At 50.8% G+C, this 14522-nt stretch overlaps 1 protein-coding gene across 1 annotated transcript in view; it reads left to right on the top strand.

Moving 5' to 3' along the window:
• Window positions 1-14248, top strand: part of FAM186B (family with sequence similarity 186 member B) — a 28658-nt gene extending 14410 nt beyond the window's left edge. Inside the window, exons 5-10 of the mRNA XM_021091213.1 lie at window positions 2453-2635; window positions 5155-6802; window positions 7301-7493; window positions 9266-9441; window positions 10208-10393; window positions 13929-14248. Coding sequence (XP_020946872.1) covers window positions 2453-2635; window positions 5155-6802; window positions 7301-7493; window positions 9266-9441; window positions 10208-10393; window positions 13929-13992 — 2450 coding nt within the window. The 3' untranslated portion in view covers window positions 13993-14248. The remainder of the gene's footprint in view (window positions 1-2452; window positions 2636-5154; window positions 6803-7300; window positions 7494-9265; window positions 9442-10207; window positions 10394-13928) is intronic.

Below are 14522 nucleotides of genomic sequence, written 5' to 3'. Positions count from 1 at the left end.
TTATTTCTTACCTTTTTCGTAATAGCCATCCTAACAGATATGAGGTAATATCTCATTGTGACTTTGATTTGCGTTTCCCTAATTAGTAATGTTGAACACCTTTTCATGTGCCTGTTGGCCATTTGTATATCTTCTTTAGAAAAATGTCTATTCCCTTTTTAATTGGATTATTTGTTTTTTTGCTATCGAGTTATATGGGTTCCTTCTGTATTTTGGATATTAATCCTTTATTAGATATAATTTGCAGATATTTTCTTCCATTCTACAGGTTGAACCTTTTCATTTTGTTGACGATTTCTTTACTGTGCAGAAACTTTCTAGTTTGATGTATTTTGCTTTTGTTGCATTTGCTTTTGGTGACAAATCTGAAAAAAAAATCATTGCCAAGACCAATATCAAGAAACTTTTCCCCTATATTTTCTTTTAAGAGTTTTATGGCTTCAGGGTTGTATTTAAGTCTTTAATTCATTTCAAGTTAATTTTTGTGAGTAGTAAAAGACAGTGGTCCAATTTCATTTTTTTTGCATGTGAATGTGAAGGTTTATTGATAGCACTTACTGAAGAGCCTGTCTTTTCCCCACTGAGTGTTCTTGGCTCCCCTCTCAAACGTTAGCTGACTATATATTCATGGGTTTATTTCTGGACTCTTGATTCTGTTCCAGTTGTCTATGTGTCTGTTTTTATGCCAGTACCATACTGTTTTGCTTACCGTGGCTTTGTAATATAGTTTTAAAAAATCAGGTAGTGTGATGCCTCCAGCTTTGTTTTTATTTCTTTTTTTTTTTTTGTCTTTCTTTTTGTTGTTGTTGTTGTTGTTGTTGTTGTTGTTGCTATTTCTTGGGCCGCTCCCACGGCATATGGAGGTTCCCAGGCTAGGGGTCGAATCGGAGCTGTAGCCACCAGCCTGTGCCAGAGCCACAGCAATGCGGGATCCAAGCCGTGTCTGCAACCTACACCACAGCTCACGGCAACACCGGATCGTTAACCCACTGAGCAAGGGCAGGGACCGAACCCGCAACCTCATGGTTCCTAGTCGGATTCGTTAACCACTGCGCCACGACGGGAACTCCTGTTTTTATTTCTCAAGAATGCCTTGGCTATTTGGGGGCTTTTATGGCTGTATACAAATTTTAGGATTGTTTTTCCTAGTTCTATGGAAATGCCATTGGAATTTTGATAGGGATTGCATTGAATCTATAGATGGCTTTGGGGAATATGGACATTTTAACAATATTAATTACTCCCAGAGTTCCTGTTGTGGCGCAGTGGAGATGAATCCCACTAGGAACCATTAGGTTGCAGGTTTGATCCCTGGCCTTACTCAGTGGGTCAAGGATCTGGCGTTGCCGTGAGCTGTGGTGTAGGTCGCAGACACAGCTCGGATCTGGCATTGCTGTGGCTGTGGCGTAGACTGGCAGCTGAAGCTCAGATTAGACCCCTAGCCTGGGAACCTTCACATGCCATAGGTGCGACTGTAAAAAGCAAAAAAAAAAAAAAAAAAAAGGTATTAATTACTCTGATCCATGAACATGAGTTGTCTTTCAACTTATGTGTGACTTCTTAATTTCTTTCATTAATGTCTTCTGGTTTTTACTGTGGAGATTCTTTGACTCCCCAATTAAATTTATTTCTAAGTGTTTTATTGTTCTTGATGCTATAGTAAAAGAGATTGTTTATTTCTTTTTCGGATATTTTAATTGTTGGTGTGTAGAAATGCAACTGATTTTGTATGCTGATTTTGGATCCTACACCTTTACTGAACTTGTTTATTGGTTGTAAGAGTTTTTTGATGGAGCACCCTAGTTATTTTCAGAGGAACCCAAGGGTGGTATTCAAAGTATTGAATGGACACTAGGCCAACAGCACTGATGCCAGCTATAAGCCACTGGGATAGCCTTTTGAGTGTGCACCAGCTGCACACAGCCCTGGAGTCAGGTGCTACCCTGGTTAAGATCAGAGTTATCCCATCAAGAGACCTCACTCTGCTGTGAGGAAGATGGAATGTGGATGTGTCCTACCCGCCACACACACACACTCTCTGTCCTGCCCCCGAGGAGCTGTCAGTTCATTTGTCCTTCACCTCCCCCAAGAACTAAACAAGGCTATTAATTCATTTAATTGTCCAGATATTAGACTAGGCAATGGCAATAGAGCAGTAACAAGGCAGATGCATCCCAGCCCTCATACAACAATGTTGTTTGATGTCTATTGCATATTTCCTACGTGGCAGGTCTCACATTAATTGTTTCACTTGTATTATCTCATTTAAGCCTTACCCGCCCCTTTTTTGGCAAGGCCTACGGGACTAAGTGACTTGCCTAACATCACACTGCTAATAAGAGGTGAAGCCAGTTCACCCTCACAGCCTGCTGGTGTAACCCCTGTGCTATAAGGGCTGTTTGGGCTCCCTCGAGGACAGATTGTTCTCAGCCTCTACCTCCTCTCTTTCCAGGTGACAGTCTGACCTATGAGATCAAGAACAGGAAGAGCGAGGAGGAAGAGGAAGCCCTAGATGAATGGATCGAAGTGATGGAGAAAGTGTTACCTCTCTCTCTTATCGCCACCAAAGGAGGCATCGAGTCTCTCATTTCCCTTTGCTCCACTCTCATTGAAGGGCAGAAGAAGGGGTCACAAAGTAGGTTTGGGGAGCACTTGGGAGGGAAGCTGGGTGGATGGATGCTGTCTCAGGGGAAGATGTCACACACCAGGGTCTATGGGAGTCTCTGATTCTCCTCCAAACAAGTTTTAGCAAGATGGTAAGAGGTTGGGGTGGTGGATCCAAGCTGAACACTGAGCAGTTGTGGGCTGTCCCTCAGGACTGCAGGAAGGTATGATGTGAAGGCAGATCCCTGTTGGTGCTCCTAGAGCTGCGGCTTCATGCAGGTTCTAGGGAACGAAGACTAGAAGGCAGAAAGGGTGGAGTTCCTAGCTAGAGCCTGAGAAACACCCTTTCTTTACTCTAACCTGGCTGCAGAGCCAAGGAATCTGGTGATACTCAACTAGAGGCCTTTCTAGAACCTTCTTGATTGTGGCTGCTCCAGAAGTGGACAGGGAATAATATGACTCAAACTTGAAATATGACTTATCAGCACTAGAAGGGACCTGAGATTATCTGACTCCCACATTTTGTAGTTGAGAACATTGAAGCACAGAGAAGAGAAGGGACTACCAGGAAAGCTTGTGGCAAAACCAGGCCCCACACGTAGGTTTTTCTGGCTTCTTAATCTTACTCAAGCCTGAGTTGGGATCCCAATTTCTAGCTGTGTGACTTTGGGAAAGTTATTTCATCTCTCTGAGCCGCACTTTCATCCCATGCAGAGTCAGGCGAACATTGCCCTCTTTTGGGGGTTCCGCTTAGTGTGAGGCATCTGGCATGATGCTTAGGATGTGCTCAGGGCTTGGTAACACTTGTTGACATTGCTGCTTTACCATTGATTCTCATGGTCAGGTTCCTTGCCAGTCAGGCAATGTCGACAGTTGATGCAGGAAGGAATCAGGGAAAGATGGAGAAGGCGACAATGTCTCCTACGATCCTTACCATGTTATGTCTTGAAACATAGTCATTCATATTATTTATTTCCTTACAAGATTGTAAAACTCCTGGAGGGAAAAGGCTGTATCTCATTCGTTTTTTTAGGAATTGATTATTGAGCACTTTCTAGTTACCTGGTACGATGCCCGATACAAACCATGCATAGTCTACTTAAGTCCTATGCAGTAGATGCTAAGGTTATCTCCATTTTTCAGGAACAGAGGCACTGAGAAGTTAGGAAACCCGCCTAAGCAAGTGGTAAGGATGAAATTCAAGCCCAAGTTATCTGATTCTGGAATCCAGTCTCTCAATCACCAGGCTGTGTGGCCTCTGTGACAATATTAGTTAGATGCTGGCTCGACTTCAGTGTTGTTTAATTTCCGTATTTCCTTTAGCTCCTCATCCAGAGTTAGCCAGTGTTTTTTCTGCCATTGATGTTCATTGAAGGGGCAAATGAATGGATTCTCCAAGATAATCACCCCAGCAGCCCTACACATGGTAGATCCCAGGGGATTCGGCCATGACCATGAACCATCCTGAGAAGCTGAAGCCTGTGAGGGGTTTGAACACAAAGTGCATGGAATGTGTTTATGTACTTTCCTGCTTTCATCAAAGTATCGAAGGAGGGAATTCCCTGGTGGTCTAGTGCTTAGGGCTTGGCACTTTCACCGTTGTGGCCCAGGTTCAGTCCCTGGTCTGGTAACTGAGAAGCCACATCAAGCTGCTACACGCCATAGCCAAAAAAAAAAAAAAAAGAAAAAAAAAAGTTTCAAAGGAGTTCATGACCCCCCAAATAGAGAAAGACATTAGTCTTTTTTTTTTTTTTTTTTTTTTTTTTTTTTTTTTTTTATGTCAACAGTTGCAGGACTGTGTGATAAATTCTCTACAGACACAGTCCTTTGGTAACAGGAAAGAGAAATAAAGCTTCCCAACTGATCTGGACTCTAAGTGCCAGGTGGGCTTCCAGAGTTTGAATAGTTGGCAATAAGTGGCCAAACACAGATGCTGAGGCTGGGAAGTAGCATGATTATAAAAATAACAAGAGAGTTCCTGTTGTGGCTCAGTGGTAACAATCTATGAAGACGCCAGTTCGATCCTGGCCTTGCTCAGTGGGTTAAGGATCCAGCGTTGCTGTGAGCTGCAGTGTAGGTCTCAGACGTAGCTCAAATCCCGTGTTGCTGTTGCTGTGTAGGCCAGCAGCTGCAGCTCTGACTCAACCCCTAGCCTGGCAACTTCCAGGTGCTGCAGGTGCGGCCTTAAAAAGACAAAAATAAAAATAAAAATAACTCGACTCCAGGAAAGTATGGCGGATCAGGAGTGTGTTGGGTTGAACTGAACTGAAGCAAATAGGTCCAGACTCCACTGGGCCCTGTAGGTGCTGTGTGGCTGACAGACCCTGTCGCTGACGGGTAGGCTCTGGGCAAGCTGTGAGGCCATCAGAGCTCTCTTCTCACAGTATCTCCCCTGACAGCATCTCCCCTGGCCTCATATAATGCCCCAGTTTCTTACTGCCAAAGCCATAGGAGGGTTGGCTAGAAATCTGGCCAAGCAGGGTCTGGAGAATCAGTATAATTCTTGGATCCATGGGAGCTTACTACCTTTGTTCTCTCCACCTCTCCTAGTGTCCAAATGCACCTTCTGGCAGGGCTGGCAGGCTCTGAGCCCACAAAAAGCCAAATCCTGCCCTCAGCCACTGAGCCCCGAGCAGATGCTCCAGGACAGGCACACTACCTGCACAAAGGTCTCCGAGGTAAAGTCCATGCTGCAGGAACTCCTGGACTCCACCATGTTCAACGAGGGGGAGGTCAGGGCCATCAGGTACATGTCAGCTGTGATAGAAAATCTCAGCAAGGCCTTGATGCTGCAGCACAAGGAAAACAGGAGCCTGGAGACCAAGTACAGGTACCTGAAAATAGAGATGACCAAGGAACTCAGCAGCCAGAGGCTCTTCTTCCAGAAGTCCCTCCAAGTCCTTGAGAGTAAGAGAGATGCCCTGCTAAAGCAGGTAGAAATTCTAGGGGGAAGGTACCATGACCTTCTCCTGATAAAGCATGCCTTAGACTTCCAGCTGAAGAAGGCTCAGTCGGCTAGAGGTGAAGCAGCAGACTCCGGCAAGATCTTGGCAGACTCCCTGGTCCCCGCTAAAAGAGAGACCCCCCCAAAGAAAGAAACAGTCCCGGAGGAAACTCAGCAGAAACCCAAGAAGGAGGAGCAGTTTTCACCGCTCTCCCCAAGTCCCACGGCCACGGCCTGGGGCAGTGGTGCCAGCCCTTCAACAGATCAGCTGCTTTCCACCATGACTGTATATTCCAGAGTTGCAGATGTGTACAGCAGCAAGAACACCGAAAGTCTTCAGCCTGGGTTGCTGTCCTCCACGGAATGCAAGTCTCCTAAGAAATGGGAAAGACCAGCGGCAGAAAGCCCCGGCCACAACGTCAAAGACCAGAAGGACTTCTTCCAGGAAGCGGCCCCGGAGAAGGAAGGACTCCAAATTCAACCCCATTTCCAGAAGCAGCTGTCCCCGGAGAGCGCTAGGAAGATGGCCTCAGAGGGCATGGCCGAGCACTGGGAAGAGGAACTCAGCTGGGAGCGGCGGAGGCAGCAGTGGCTGAAGGAGGAGGAGATGTGGCTGCAGCGGCAGGAGAGGTGGACCCTGCTGGAGCAGGAGCACCAGGCGAAGCTGCGGCAGTGGGAGGTGGAGGAGGTGGCAAGGCAGCTGCAGGAGCGGGGGCGCCCGTGGAGGGAGCTGGAGCGGCCCGAGGAGGATGCAGAGAAGAGGATCTTCATGCCCACCCGTCGATGGAGGGACTTGGAGGAGGCATCCTTGGCACCTCCCCCAAGCCGGGCCCAGTCTGCTCCCCAAGGCAGGAGGCCACACTTGCCCAGGTCTGCTAAGACCCAGCAGCCCCTCCCCGGAACCCAGAGGACCATGAGTTCAGCCAAGTTCACCCAGAAACCACGGGCCTGCCAGGTTCCCCTGAAGCCCAAGAAATCGGCCTCCTTTCCTGTCACGGTAACCTCCCTCCAAAAGGCGACCCGGCCCCCTTGGCCTGTGTCACCAGCAGCTCTGAAGGGGAAGGTATACCACTTGGGCGTGGAGGCCCAGAGGCGGAATCTGCAGCTCCTGACCGAGGAGGGTCCGCTGGGGCTGCCCCCCGACCTGCGCAGCAAGGCGCTGGAGCTCACCACCACCACCATGGAGCTGAACGCGCTCAGGCTCTGGTGCCTGTGCCATAAGTATGTCCTCCACAGACGTTTCCAGAGCCTCCGGTAGGTCCTCCCTGGCACCCACCTACACCCGCTGTAATGTGTGGGCAGAGCCAAAACCCCATGAGAAAGGAGGAGTGAGGGGGATGGGGAGAGACACCCCAGGCTTGGGCAAGGTCCCCCTGAGGGAAGGGACCTGCTGAGGACACCTGACCGCGGGGCCTTGGGCAGCCCCGAAGGTGTGGGAGGTCAGGCACTTAGACGCCGCTCTCCCTCTGTGGGCTTTTCCTCTAAGCCTTTCTTCCTCTCGTCCTGCTGCCCCGTCCGTGACCTCCTACATGCTCCCCCATTTGCCTCACATTCTCTTCTGTTTCCAGCCCAGCCCAAGGCCCCGCACCGGACACCACCTCCCACTTCTCTGCTCCCTTTTTCCCCAGCTTCTGCTGACTCCATATCTCTTCTTGCTCCCAGGGGTCACAGACACAGAGTCATCTCTGGTTAATAGAGTTGGGGGCAGGAGGAGACCCTTTCAGCCACTAAATCACTTCCCTCTCCTCCCAGACAAGCCGTGATCAACCATCTCCAAGACATGCAAGAAACCAAGGCTGCCTACAAGGCCCAGAACCTCTACCTCTTTCTAGAAAACATTGACCACCTGCAAAACGTGCAGCTGCAGGCCTGGACAAACAAGCAGAAGGACCTGGAGGAGAAGCGCCAGGAGTGCCTGAGCAGCATGGTGACCACGTTCCCCAAGGTGGGTCTCCCACCCGGCGACCTTCTCAGGGTCAGCACGGCCAGGAGGGTGGGGCCAGGGAATGAGCCGTGAGGATGCGGGGTCTGCTTGGGTGGGGAGCAGATGGGAAATAAGAGAGCAGGATAAAGCCTCTAACCCAGGAAGAGGCAAGACAGGAGGCAGCCTGAGTGTAAGGAGGGCAGGTTTCCAATCTGAGAAAAATGCAGAGAGTAAGCAAGGGAGGGACCCTCAGAAAGAGCTGGAGAAGAAAGCCTCTTCTGGAGGGGAGGTGGCGGGAGCCTGCAGTCCTGCCTCCGCACCCAGGTTCTCCCCTGGCACCTCCCTGCCCTGCTTGGTCAGATCTGGTTGCTCTACAGGCTTGCTAATAGCTGTCCTCTTCACCCTTGAGCTGGGGACTCCTTTTGCTTCTCTCTGGGGACAGCTCCCCTGCTTGCCTGCTTGCTTTTTTGCTTTTTAAGCCTGCATGTGTGGCATATGGAAGTTCTCAGGGTAGGGGTCACATCGGAATTGCAGCTGCCAGCCTCTGCCACAGCCACAGCCACAGCCATGTGAGATCAGAGCCGCGTCTGTGGCCTACACCATGGTTCCCGGCACCGCTGGATCCTTAACCCACTGAGCAAGGCCAGTGATCGAACCCACATCCTCAGAGATACTAGTCGGGTTCACTACCGCAAGGGGAACTCCTCCCCAACTCTAGATGCCAGGTGTCCCTTATTTTAGTGGAGCAGCTCTTATAGTCACTTGCTTACAAAGGGTTCCTGCAGGTAAAAATCATTAAGACTCTGGTTATCTGAAAATGTCTTCACTTAGTGTGTACCCTCAATGCTCAACCAACACTTGGCCTGGATATGGAAGTCTAAGGTAGCATCATTTTCCCTCACAGTTTTGAAGGCATCACTCATTGCCTTCTAGGTTTTGGTGTTACTGTTGAGAGTCCAAAGTCTTTCTGAATCTCAGTCCATTGGGTTTGACCTATTTTTACTCTCTATGGGCTGCCTTCAGTTTCCTCTACTCTTTCCCCTGCTGCCAGAAAAGCAGCGAGTGCTGCCGTGGTCCATGGGAGTAGCTGCCGGCCTGGAGGGACTGGAGAATCCCACAGCAGTGACTCAGAATCTCCTGAGCTCTCCTCTAGGGTTGGGCCAGGAGGTCACCCGCCTGTGTCCTGGGCAGCGATGGCCCAAGTCTGGGGTGGGCAGTGTCCTGAGGGACTCAGTGTAAGAGCCGGCATCAGGTACTTGAAAGAGCCTTGGCCATGGAGGTACCTCGCAGCTCGGGATCCTACTGCCTTCTCCTAGTCTGGATCATCCCCTGTTTGTGTCTTGATTTCTAATTTGGTTTTGAGGTTGAGAAGCAAAGGGACCCTATAATAATTCTTTAGGTAGCTATGGAGGCTCCCCCAGCTCCTTGCCCAGGGCCAGGGTGGGAGCTGGGTGACAAGCCATGGAGAGCTTTCCAGTCACAGCCTGGCCCCGTGAAATGAACCCTCCGAGTGTTCTCACAGTTCCAGCCACTCTGGCTTCCATTAGTTTTCTCCTTGCTGTTTTTCCCATAGTCCAGCTTCTCCATGACAAAGGAGAAAACAGAAACTATCCCAGCAAATAATAATTCAAGAAATATCTAGGAAATGCAGTACCTTGAGCCCCAGGGGTCTCTAATTGGAGGGATTCCTTGGGCCTCGGCCTTTCTGCTCAGCCACAAGTCAGGCAGTGCCCCCTTCCACTCCAGAGGAGATAAATCCCTGTCTCCCTGACACCTCTCTGCTGGTCCCCTAGCTCCAGCTTGAGTGGAGCATTAACCTGCACACCCCTGTGGTCACCTCTGCAAAGTCAAAGAAAAGCAAGCCTCCACAGTCCTTGCTCCGGCACATGCGCTTCAGCAGCTCCTCCTGCAAGCCCTGGGAGCTCTTTACAACAAAGCACCTTCAATGTGTGCCCCTGCACATGGCCCGGTAGGTGCAGGAGGCCGGGACAGCTGGCTGGGTGGCTGGGTGGGTAAGGAGACAGGAAACAGGGCTGATCAGACTGGGGAGACTGGCAGCTTAGTGAAGGCGCAAACAGGCAAAGCTCGGCCTGTGAGTTACAAGGAACGCATCTTCTCAACTGCCCTGCCAGCTCTGACCATGGGCCCAGGGTGTGTGTGTGTGTGTGTGTGTGTGTGTGTGTGTGTCCGTCCCGGGGGGGGTGTCTGTCTGTCTCTCTGTCCCAGGGGGTGTGTGTGTGTGTGTCCCGGGGTGTGTGTGTGTGTGTGCATGCGCTTCAGGGGCCAGCCTGACCAAGTATGTTTCAAAGTATGCAACTGAAACACTCCAAGGACCCATAGCTGAGAACTTAACCATTTCTGCCCTGAGCATTGGTCTGCTACCTGCCATCGGTCAGTCCATATAAACAAGCCTGACCCTTCCCACCATGTGACCCCAAGGCTCACAGAGATACTGAGTGGCCAAGAAGAGCTACACCCACACCCACCCTGGTGTAGCCAGCTCCGGGCTGCAGCCCCAGGGCATGTCTCAGCTGCCTTTTCCAGTAGTTCCTCAGCTAGAGGAGACCCCGGGTGGTGGGGGGGGAGACTTAGAGTTAAGGGGAAGACAGGTGGCAAGGAGAGTGGTGATAACTGAGAAGGAAAGAAAACCCCAAGAGCTTGTTGCTTCCCAGTCTTTCCTTTTCTATGCATCTAACTCTGCATCTCTTTTTACACTTTCAACCCCCACGCCCCAGCCAACAGGATAACCAGATGGAGGCCATCTGGAAAACCGATGTGGCCTCGTCCAGTCACCCAGTAGAAAGGAAGACCCCCATCCACCTGTCCTGGGACCAGCTGGGGGGCTACCCAGATACTCCCCGGCTGTTGGCATTGGACGTGCACTCCTCCTACTGCAAAAGCTTGATGTCCCTCAAGGCCCGGTAAGGTGCAAGGCCATATGGCTAATCTGGATCAGGGAGACCTGCCCACCAAGGGCAGGGGCTGGAATACACACTTCCTGTGACCAACCACCCGACAGATCTCCCAAACGTTAGTAATGACCTCATTTATCACATCAGACAGAGAGATGCTTACTTGCCGCATCGGCCACGAGCTTGGGTCCCCACGCCAACACTATTCTAGTCCTCTCAGAGGACTCCATGTGGCATCTCAGAAGATCACGGCAGAAGCCGTTCCTTCCCACTTGTTTCCTGGGCTGCGCATGAATTGCGCTCCTGGGCCAGGGATCAGATCTGAGCCACAGTCTTGACCTAAGCCACAGCTGTGGCAACTAGGGATCCTTAACCCACGGTGCTGGGCCAGGATCGAACCCGGGTCCCAGTGTTCCCACGACACTGCCAATCCTGTTGCGCCACAGCAGGAGCTCCAAGAGGGGTGTGTTGCCCTAGGCCTGGGGGGTGTCTTCAAGGAGAGCCAGGTGCAGGGATGAGACACCAAGAATCTCAGGATTAACCTGGGCCTGTCTTTGGCCTTGTCATTTCCTTACTCCCTTCAAGAACTGCCCTCAGGATGAGTAGCTGAAGGGAGGAATGCAGGACTCAGTGAGCCAACAAAGAGGGCTGCTCTGGTTAGGAAGCTTCCACTCTGCCTCTTGTGGCTTGAAGATGTCAGTATTGAAAACTCAAGGCTCTTCCAAGGAGCCTTTCTGGATTCCTAATCCCAGCTGCCTCGTGTGGCCCTGGCCCTGTCCTCATTAAAGATCTTTGACAGGGAAAGGACACTGATGCCTGCCCATCTAGACCTAACCAGAGTCAAGGCCGTAAGGTCCAGCGCTGCCCCATCCTCTAGATGGGGATTTAGGGAAGATGAGGTGACATGGCAGCTTCAAAGGAGGCTGGTCCTTGGCTGTGCTTCTGCTCTGAAATGGGCCGGAGAGCCCCAGCTGGACCTCAACATTATAGGCACCTAGTACACAGACACCTGGTTTTCAGGTTTTGGAGAGTTTCTGTGTGTGCGTGTGTGTTGATGTTGTCTTGCCCCCCCACCGTGGTATCTCTCCTCTCAGAGCTCCTTCTCTCCCTCTGTTCAGTGTCTTTGAATCACAGGCCCCAATTCCCTTGAGCCTCCCACACACAGAAACATGTGCACATAAATATCAAGGGTACACCCTCCACTTGACCCCAAGCATTTCAGGATGTTAGTAACTTTCTGAAAATTTGGGAGGATGATGGGGCAAGGGATTCACAGTGAACCACACCAAACAGCAGCCTCCTTTCTTGCCCTCTCTCTTTGCATAACATCCTAAATTCAAAAACGCTTTCCTGTCGCACACAGAGCTGTTCCACCCACACCCAGGCCTCCACTGGGATCTCAGTTTCAGACGAAAGCACTTATCAAAATATTGTTCCCAGCAAAGACAGCTTCCCCTTTTCAGGGGAGTTTAGGTGAATACAATCTTCTTCCCGTTTCCCTGGCTCTGTACAAGTTGATTCAGTTGATCACACTACCAGGTGGAGAGGCCAAGCCCTGCTTCTTCTGTTTCTTAATCCACCTGCCACTTGGCACCCCCTCCCTGCGTGTCAAGCTGGTCCTCGACATTTCAGTGGAGGGGCTCCCTGCACTGTCTGGTTATCTCATTACTGTGGCTTGAGAGTCTGCTGCTCCTTAATGAAAGTTCCCTGCTGCCACCCAGGGTGGGGTGGTGGCTGTGCTGCTTCTTTGCGAATTCTGCCTGCATCTGCGCCTCCATGCAGGCGCGCCCCTGGAGACACACTGCTTCCACTCCTAAAGTGCACCCTCTCTTTGGCTGCCTGCCCCGGCCCACCTCGAATCTGCATGTCCACCTGTTGTGCGGGTCCAGGTCACTCATCTCTTCGTGACCCTGCCTACCTCACCAGCTCCCCTGGCCATGCTGTCTAGTTCCCAGCACCAGCCTGTCTTATAACTAGGACCATCCTCGCACCAGCTGCCCCCAATCTCCTGGCCTGCCTGGCCTGCCTGGCCTTGGCAACCTGTTGCATCAAAGGCCCACTGGGGTGTCCTCTCAGCGCATGAGGAAGGGCTGTTCATCTTCCCTCTGTGGTTCGGGACCACGTGCCTCAAAACCCAAGTGTCTCCCCTGGGCTGTCTGTCCGACAGGTGAGATAGTTGTGTGCCAGCACACACCAAGCCAAGCGCGGTCTGCAGTTGGAGGAGAATCTTAACCTTGACTCCAACTGCCCTGCCCGGCCTTGCTCAGAACCTATTTCTGCACAGAGTACACAGTGCTTCCCATCATGCACCCAGAGACAGCAAGCACAGACTCTCACAGACTTGCAACGTGGTGCAGACAGAACAGACCAGAGAGAGGGCTTAGAACTTGGTTTCTGGGAAGGAACCAAGATGGGGGTGGAGAGGAAGCAACGTGGATGGGGAGGAAGGAGCAGAAAAGAGTTAAGGGTTGGGAAAAGGAAGTATTCTGTGATGTGAAACGAAAGGAAGAGTCACAAGAAAAAGAAGCAGAGAGCCCCTGGAATGTGGCAGGAATGTTGTGTTAAGCAGTCCCACGTCTGGGTCAGTCTGGGCCCAGCCCTGGACGGGTCCCCCAGAGATGACCAGGCAAGCTCTCAGGCAGGCCGGGTGGGCACGCACATCTCAGGGCCTTGACTCAGCCACTCCCATCTCAGGGCCTTGACTCAGCCACTCCCTAACCTGTAACTATTAACTCTTGCAGGGCCCCAGTCACTCAAAGAAAGGAATGCCCGCAACCCCCAGAGGAGTCAGCTGAGCTTGTTCGTAAAAAGTCAAACAAGTCCTTCCCTGGAGCCCTAAGAAGCCAGAAGGCTCCAGGCAGTCCCAGTCCTGACCCCACGCCTTAGCCAGTGATTCTCAGACTTCAGGGTGGCTAAAAAATCACATGGGAACTTGTTCCAAATACAGGTTCCCAGCTGGTGTTTTTAAACAAACACTCTGGGCATTGCTAAGTAGTCCTGGAACCTTGAGAAACGCTACTCTCTTCCTTGAGTCCCCAAACTGTACATTTTTAATAAAGTAGAGATGTGTTTGTTTTTAAAATTTTCCGTCTCCTTGCTAAAACCCACACCTCCCAACTCATGGACAGAAGTAATGATATACTGATGATTAGCATGAAAATTCAGATGAGAACAAAAGGAGATACTGAGTACGTGTCAGAGCCAGTGTGACTGAGGGCGAGGTGGGTAGGGGGACAAAGGCGAGGGCGCCTCTGAGGTGTGAGGAGAAAGGTGGAAGAAGTGGAGACTCGGAGGTTCCAAGTCTAGATGGTGTGAGCCTAGGGGGCCACCGCTGGCAATTGTGTGTTAAGACACTGCTTTGGTTAGTTCCTTCAGCCTGAGAGCACGGTCCCCGCCTCCCTCTCCCTTGTCTCCCAGTTGGCCTCCGCCCTCCCCTTCCTTCTCCTCTCACCCAGCCAGACCATAATAAAAATTACCCTGTCCTCATAGGACTCGCCATCCAGTGATTCTCTTTCTTAGGAATGGTACCCATCCCTGCTTCCAGCTTCAGGTTGAAACTCTTCAAGGAAGAGGAGGATGTGGGATGCAAACAGATGACCCTTGGATGATGCTGGAGTAGGACTGGATTTCTGAGCCACAGCTTAACAGATCCCAAGGATGTCTGGTGGGGGGAGGAAGGTAAGAGGCATTCCGGATGCAGGTCACACACTCTGGACAGCTGAGGCCAGGAAGGGCCAGTTCTAGCCTTTCATGCTTATTGTTTTCTGAATAAGCCAACATGTTAAAGTGCCCTTATACTAGGAGTTCCTGTTGTGGCTCAGCAGTAACGAATCCATCTAGTATCCATTGAGGACGTGGGTTCAATCCCTGGCCTCCCTCAGTGGGTTAAGGATCCAGCTTTGCTGTGAGCTATGGTGTAGGCTGCAGATGTGGCTCAGATCCCACATTGCTGTGGCTGTGGTGTAGGCTGGCAGCTACAGCTCTGATTCAACCCCTAGCCAAGGGTGTGGCCCTAAAAAGACTTTTTTAAAAAAAAAGCTCGTATACTAATGTATTGCTTTATGAATAATTTGAAAGGATTTTTATAAAGAAATTTTATAATTTCCAGCTGCCCTGGAAATTAACCAGCTATGACTAC

The sequence above is a fragment of the Sus scrofa genome, chromosome 5 (assembly GCF_000003025.6).
Source record: "Sus scrofa isolate TJ Tabasco breed Duroc chromosome 5, Sscrofa11.1, whole genome shotgun sequence".
In the NCBI taxonomy this organism is placed as follows: domain Eukaryota; kingdom Metazoa; phylum Chordata; class Mammalia; order Artiodactyla; family Suidae; genus Sus; species Sus scrofa.
This window is presented reverse-complemented; position numbering and strand designations above follow the sequence as displayed.